A 7,438-nucleotide genomic window follows, 5' to 3' on the forward strand; every position below is an offset into this window, starting at 1 on the left:
TTTGGTAGGCCAAATCTTGAATCAATCTCCAAATATTGAATTCCAAATCCGTGAGTTTTCAGCGTTTGGAACGCCAAATCTTGAAATTTCAAATTTTGAATTTTTAAAATTTGGCAGGCCAAATCTTGAATTTCCAAATTTTGAATTCTCAATATTTGGCAGGCTCAATATAGAATTTCAAATCTTGTTTTTTTCCTATTTGACAGGCCAAATCGCCAATTTCCGAATCTTAAATTTTCAATATTGGCAGGCCAAAACTTGAAATTCCAAATTTCGAATTTTCAATACATGGCAGGCCAAATCTTGAATTTTTGATATTTTGATATTTAGCAAACCAAATCTTACATTTCTAAATTTTTCAATATTTGGCGAGCCAAATCTTGAATTCCAAATCTTGAATTTCCAAATCTAGTTACTGAACCATGGGTGTCGCCAAATTTTCGTCGAATTTCTCGTAGTCTCTGTTTTGAAGTGGTAATGGAAGTTTCATGTAATGTCCCAGAAACGCTAGTCTCACATTCTTGCAAAGTCTCGCATTTGCCATTCACCACCCTATCATATATCGTTGGCAATTTGTTTCAGTTTCAGGCCTATACTGGAACATTGGGAGACAAGTAATAAAGCTTCATAAGGAGACAAGTTGATTGTACGCCTTAGAAATTTCGTTGTACTGTCGCATCGCATAATATATACCTTATGGGACAAATTTTCTGTCGAGTGCGGGTGGCTCTAGGTTCTATCGTTCTGCTAGTGAGCAGTACTGTGACAGTTTCAATATATTCTAACACAGTTTTAATAGCCAAAACACTTGCAACAAATACACATTTGGGGCCTCTTAGCTAGCATATCAACCAAAACTATCTTTGCAAAGGCTAAGAACAAAATCTCCTGAAATCTTTGATCTATAAATATTCATTTTTCTCTGACGAATATTTTCAGCAAGCACGAAAAATCGAAAAAGTGTACATGTGTCAAAATATGTGCACCTCTGAGTTTTCATATCCATCAACATAAACAACTGCTGTTAAAATCTGACTGGCTCGACACTGGAAGTAACATCTACAGTGACTTGCACAGTCGTGTTTCTACCAGGTTCTTTGGTGTGACTGTAGAGTTCAGAGGTTGGTTCAGGGCGATTTAGAACGGTGCTGAAAAGCTTGAAATCTAAAACAAAAGGAACAGAATGAGTTGCAAAATGATTTTTCTGCAACAACCGTGAATGAATAGGCAAATAAACGTCAACATCTTAAATTAAACGTAGCAAACTCGCAAATTCTATCTCTTTTTAGTAAAACTGGATCATTAGATAATGCAATTCAAGAGTTTTCAATGCCTTAGCCTACATGATATATCAGCCATTAGTATCAGCCATTAGTATCACCCAACTAGTGGACTAATGCAAATCCTGTATTTTAATTGGCTACGCTACTAGAGGACTATTAGTAATAGTCCTCGAGTAGCGAAATTGGCGCAATCTAACGTGACGCTTACCAATGAATTTAGTCTGAGATGTTGATGCATCAGAAAGTAGTGTGGCGATTGGTTCACTTGGGATTGAGTTCCCAACAGGACTTGTTACCGTGGATGGAGTTGTTGACTCTTCTGTTGAATGATTTGCTTCCACAGCTGGGGCCATTGTGCTGACACTAGCAGTGGTCGCAACTTTGCTGCACTTACTTAATCGTACAAAACTGCACTGCTCATTTGCGGGTATTCCGGGTACTTGGCACTGAGAGATTACTATATCCTTGCCGTCATTACAGCAAGGGGAACACGGCTTGCACATGCTCAGCATGGGTTCTTCGTAAGCGCCAACCTTACACTTTCCGCACACGGCCTTGGAAGTCAGTGTGCAGGCTTTGATGGTCTCGCGATACAGGCCGCAGTTCTTGCAATCTTTGCAGGCCCCGGCCTCGTATGCTGAGGAGTATGTTTCACCAAGCACGCATGGTTTACACACCAAGGGTGTCTGTGAATCAATGAAGTCTCCACATTTCACGGACAGCCCCTCGCCAGAAGGACATTTTCGACAGTCCTGGCATTCGACTGATCCGCTCACTGAATCCTTAATCATGATACTGTCAGCTTTACATGAAGACACTGTCTGGGCGCCGACATCTAGCAAAATGAAACGCCGTGAAGGAATATATTTGTGATCACACGAAAACTAAATTATACATGTGAACCGCTGCATGGTGAAACAATGGCGCAACCATTTTAAAATGAGAAAAAGAAGCCTAAACCAGTAAAGTCTGAATCCAATTTAACTTTGGAATTTACTATTTATAATCGTCATCATTAAAGGTTACATTTGTGAAAGCTATGTGTGCGTTTCATGGGCATTATCTTTAAATTATATGTTCGCCATCGATAGTAACTATAATCTTCAATTACTTCAAGAGAAGGTCGAGGCATTCGAATCCCTTGTTTGATTTCGCTCCAGAGGTTTGTCGTTAAGTTATCGCTATTCTTTTTTTACAACTCACATATTGAACTTATTTTGTAAGTCGACAAACATTCCTTACTTGTAAATATTGAAAAACAGATCAATGCCACCAGAAGTCCTGTGTTCAGCATGATCATATGGTTGTTTTTAGCCATGGTAATACTGTAATGAAAATAAAAAAAGCTATGGTTCATTTTAATTTACAGTTAAGATCGTGGTACATGACTTATGCCAAAAGCCTTGGAGCCGAATGGCTCATAGCTGCCGGAGCGTATCCCAGTTTCTGTAGCATGAAGCGGCTCGGAGTATTTCTACTCCCCCTTGACGGGATGCTAGTCCATCGCAGGTCACTCCCCCGCAATTTGTTAGGTTTCCCCAACAATTCGCCGGTACCCATTTATACTCCTGGGTGGAGAGAGGCATTGTGAGAGTTAAGTGTCTTGAGAACACAAGTCAGTGTCTCCGGCCAGGGCTCGAACCCGGACTGCTCGCTCCGGGAACGAGCGCACTAACCATGAGGTCACCGGGAATCGAACAATATAAAATAAATGTAAAATAAAAGTTTGTTTTAAATGACAGAGACGGACTCAAACCGTGCGGGCCCCCATGAAAATGGACTTTACCTGAGAGCCCTCCCCCCTAAAAAATGTAGTGGTTCGTTCCAGAAGCGTGAGAGGAGTCAATTTTTACCTTTACTTGGTCAACAGAAAACGAGACTGGGGAAATAAATGCAGTCTTATTCTGAAATCTACTTTAACTCGCATCATGAAGATTTACATACATATCTAACCGAATTCGCAAAAACATGCCCGCAGTGACTCAAAGACAGTCCCAGCGGCCAGAAGTCCTCTGACCACCCCCCCCCCCCCGGCTAGGAGATTGGCCAATCACGCATGCACTTGGCATGGACCACTCCAGCAGAGTGCCATGTCAACACAGAAGCCTCAAACAAGGTCAAACAACTGAGTAAAATACCCAGAAACACAGTCAACATCAAGCTTATTTAACACAGGAAACTCAAATTCTAGCTAGTTGGAGGTGTCAGTAAAAGACACCCTCCCCTCCCCCCTGCTTTTGACAGCTGGTCCCCAGCAAGCCACCAGCAGATAGGCCAGGCATTGGGCCATGTGTCCAGCCTAGCCTTTACGGAGCCCCCCCTGGGTTTAAGGTCGCTGGCTTAGCCTGGATTCGGGCGCGAAAACCTAGCGGGCATGTTTTTGCGAATTCGTTTAGATATATACACTACATAACTTTATTTTATCTCGAATTTATATTAGAGCTAAAAAGCTAATATCTTCGAGAAAAATGACATTGTAAACATAAAAAAAAATATTTAATGTTATTTCACAATTATATTCAATTGTCTGTCGGTCTGACTGTTGAAATTTAGTACGCTATACGTGGTCTGAATTCCTTTTTCAGTGTAGAAAAACATTAAAAGTCTGTAATGAATCCTTAAAACCATGTCTGAAATGTTAATAACCTCCTAGCTGTCTAAACCAATCTTAATTCTGGCCATGCCGTTAGTATTGGGTAAAAAAATTGTGATCCGTCTGATATTAACTTATGGATCGGAGCCACATAATAAGACGAGTGATTAAGAGTATTAAAAGCCTGACATGCTAACAAGTATAACTGGAATATACACCAACACGTGCACTTGAGTGCCTGTGACTCGCTCATCTTGATCACTATGAATCACCTTAGCTGAATCAAATAATGCTTTGACTAAAGCAACTTTCTCTGATCAAGATGACGTTTTCAGTATGGAGTTGTTGCAGGGAAAAACTTGGTCAGGTAAGAAGTTAGCCCTCTTAACGAAACCAACAAGGATATTATAATACATTTAGGGACAACGAAATAGAGAACAGCCAATGAAGCAATTTAAGAAGTTACCCGGCTTAACTTTCGAAGCAAACTAACCTTCAAATCTACCAATGGGTGACCTGAGTAATGTACACTCCTGTCGACTACGAACTATCAAGGAACGCTTCAAAACGAGTCTTTTTTAATCCAGTTTCCCCCTCAATGGAAAAGAGAGACAATAGTAGAATCTTCAGTTGCCAAATGATTGGCTGCGAGATGTAACAGAAAATGAAAGAAAGGAGAACGTCGGACCATAACGCTCTAAGGCAACCTAGACAGGCCTGAAATATTGGTTGAATTAAAAGCCGGACATGCGACAAAAGAAATGAGAAATGGGGAGGAGCTTGCCAACTGAATGGAATGTGACAGAAAACGGAAAGAATCGAGAGGGCGGCCTGTATATATGTCAGAATTGAGTCATGCCATAAGTTATCGATCAAAGACAATCTGAATGGTAAAACATCGGCTGAAATGTTAGCGACATTTTTTCCCAGTTCATTTAGTGTTTGGCGGTGTGTTTTTATTTTCTAATGTCCCCCATTGTGAATACTGTTGATCTCGAATCTTCCTCGGGTCAAGTGCATATTTTACGTTGCATCACGAAACAGTTATTAAAAATATCATTAAATCCCCGCGTCCCTATTTTAATTGTTTTCTCATATACGTTTACTTGACAGAAAAACTTTGTTGTGTAAGCCCAGATGTAACAAAGATTTTACAACGGATGAACAGACTGCACAAGCCGGTCAGATGTCACATTTTGATTCCCCAGTTGTTAGTGGTGAAATTCCCGTCACATTAACTAAGACCCCGTTTACAGCAGCATGCTAAACATGTTTAAAAGTGGTTTAACTAAACAAGTTTAACAATAAGTTGCTAATACCGTGCACACTCCACAACTTAACAAGTTAAAAGCCTATTAGCAAGGTATTTTGAAATTTGTCTTCTCAAAATGACTGCAAAGCATCAAATACGGAAATTAAAACCTATACTTGATTTGGTTATAATAACATAGTTTAGTTGCTGTGAAAAAGCTAGACTGCTCAGTAACGGAGAATAATTGTTTCTATTCAAACATGCAAGTCACCCTCTTTCTTGCAACGATATCTTACGGTTAATCTCGTCGGTTTCCCCGCATAAATATCAAACCTCTTGATACAGCTGAAGTGAGTTGGATAAGCTTCCTGCCAAACCCAGGGAAAGTCTTTTGATTCAGTTTGCTTTAAAGCCATGCATAAATGTGTACGACAATGAATTTTAAATAAAACTACCGTTTTTTGACACCTTTATTTTTAAATGTCTTTTTCTAGGAACGAATTTAAATGCAAGTAAAACAATTCTTCAGAGTAGCTAAAAACCACGGGAACTGTTGTTAAAGGCCAAATTCCCAGAATAACCTGCCGTCTTCATTGGATGATGTAGCAACGTTAGCGAACATCAGGAAAATAATAAATGATAAATAATACCTGTATGATTGTTTTGACCACTATATCTTTGTTTTGAAAGGTTCCTGGTGTTACGTACAGACTTAAGCTTATTGAAAAAGTTTTTTTCGTGATTATGTTATTAATAATGGTATTGTTGACAACCTTTTTAATAACTCTTTCAAAACCAGCACGTTGACAAAAGGCTTCCGACATTCAAATTTTTTCACAGTTTTAGCAATAGGAGAGTGTTTTCACCTTACTAGTGTTGAGAGATTTTATTTTTGTTTGAAAAGAACCTCCCGATCTCTTTTTCATTTTGTTACTAATATGCAGCAGCTTTTTTTGTTCATACGTTTTTGTAATTAGAGTTTTACCAAAGCTCGCAATATGCCCATATTTTTAGGCAAGCTGACTTAGCATTTGAGGGATAAGTGAGACGGACCAAACAATGAAACTAGTTTCTATGTTTCGTTTCAAAAATAATAAATTCTAATCCAGTTATCCAGAAACACCGTTCCCAGTTTAATTCTGATTTCTATGATATCAGTGAAATTAGACATTTACGGACACTTCCAGTTTGTCGATACACATAATTTTCGAGTCATGTTGTTCATTAGACCGCAAGATCTTAAGGAAGGAACAATTTATTTCTAACTTCATTCACATGCAAAGAAATTCCTCGAGAAATTTGCAACATTAACACGCAGAAACCGAAAACCCCGAGCTAAATTTGATTGCCCGACACTGCGCGATAATTTCTTAACTGTAAACCACCAGGTAAATGCGAATGTACTCCAAATCTCCACGTATTAGGCCTCAATACGTTTCTGCTGGACAGTTAATCGACCACAAATGCAGGACATTACGTGCCTTTGTTGTAATTTCTAGCTGAGAACTGTTTAAGACGGAACTAGTTGTAGGGTTATGCTGCTCTGAATTGAGCAAGGAATATTAAGAAATGACGGTCAGGATAACTCATCCATTCGTCTGAATTTTGAAAGTACATTGTAAATCTTTCTATTTACGAAATGGATGTTTTCTCCCACCCTGTTTCCTACTCAGTACCTTTGTTTAGTTTTCTCTGGAAATTGTTCCAGCTGGTCGGTTTTGATCAGCTTTGATAGAAGCCAAAGTGATGAATTAAATGACCTCTTGACGCCATAGATACGAACTCACTGTGAACGTTTTTACAAATTGCTACAGAATTAAGGATCTATCATTAACTTCCGACATTACCGCAACCCCTGGTTACTTTCACCTCTCTCTGTACTGAGCTTCTTCTCGACAGAACATGCGTACTTTTGCGTCTCGCTCGTTTAAACAGGCTTTAGATGGGATGATGCATCTCATTTTAATCGTGTCAAATCTAAACATGCTCTTAACAGGTAACATAGAGCACAAAAATAACTCAGTAGGTTTAGTTTTGGAAATGTGGCGGTAGCGAGTTTTAGACCCCTGGGTCACGGGTTCTATTCCCGTTTCTGTCGAGAGCGAGTGGCGTATTTCATAAGGGAGGCTTACTAAGAGGGAGAGGCTTTTTCAATATTTGCAAGCCGCGCAGGACCTTACTTAATTATAATACATACCAGTTGCATTAATTGTTTCCCAAACGGAACAACTCGCAGTCCCTTTACAAATACCAATTTGAGACGTAAGGTGATCCCAAAACCTCTAGGTATTATCGTTCTGCGTTCCTGAG

The 7,438-nt window shown here is 39.4% G+C and overlaps 1 protein-coding gene across 1 annotated transcript; it reads right to left on the minus strand.

Annotated features, from left to right (window-relative positions):
• Positions 1 to 777: 777 nt before the first annotated feature.
• Positions 778 to 7,390, minus strand: LOC110066825 (uncharacterized). The gene is made up of 4 exons (XM_020774075.2): positions 7,326 to 7,390; positions 2,526 to 2,608; positions 1,492 to 2,118; positions 778 to 1,164 (listed from the first exon to the last, which is right to left on the minus strand). Exons 2-4 carry the CDS (start codon positions 2,599 to 2,601, stop codon positions 1,025 to 1,027), a joined length of 843 nt encoding a protein of 280 aa, XP_020629734.2. The 5' UTR covers positions 2,602 to 2,608; positions 7,326 to 7,390; the 3' UTR covers positions 778 to 1,024.
• Between the last annotated feature and the right edge of the window lie 48 nt (positions 7,391 to 7,438).

This window comes from Orbicella faveolata, unplaced genomic scaffold, assembly GCF_042242905.1.
Source record: "Orbicella faveolata isolate gen_17 unplaced genomic scaffold, um_ofav_v1 contig_35, whole genome shotgun sequence".
Taxonomy (NCBI): Eukaryota; Metazoa; Cnidaria; class Anthozoa; order Scleractinia; family Merulinidae; genus Orbicella; species Orbicella faveolata.

Coding starts and splice junctions, on each gene's coding strand:
- LOC110066825 (XM_020774075.2), bottom strand. CDS start 2,601: ATGGCTAAAAACAACCATATGATCATGCTGAACACAGGACTTCTGGTG. Junction 2,119..2,525: donor CTGTTTTTCAATATTTACAA/GTAAGGAATGTT, acceptor TCATTTTGCTAG/ATGTCGGCGCCCAGACAGTG. Junction 1,165..1,491: donor ATCTCAGACTAAATTCATTG/GTAAGCGTCACG, acceptor CTTTTGTTTTAG/ATTTCAAGCTTTTCAGCACC.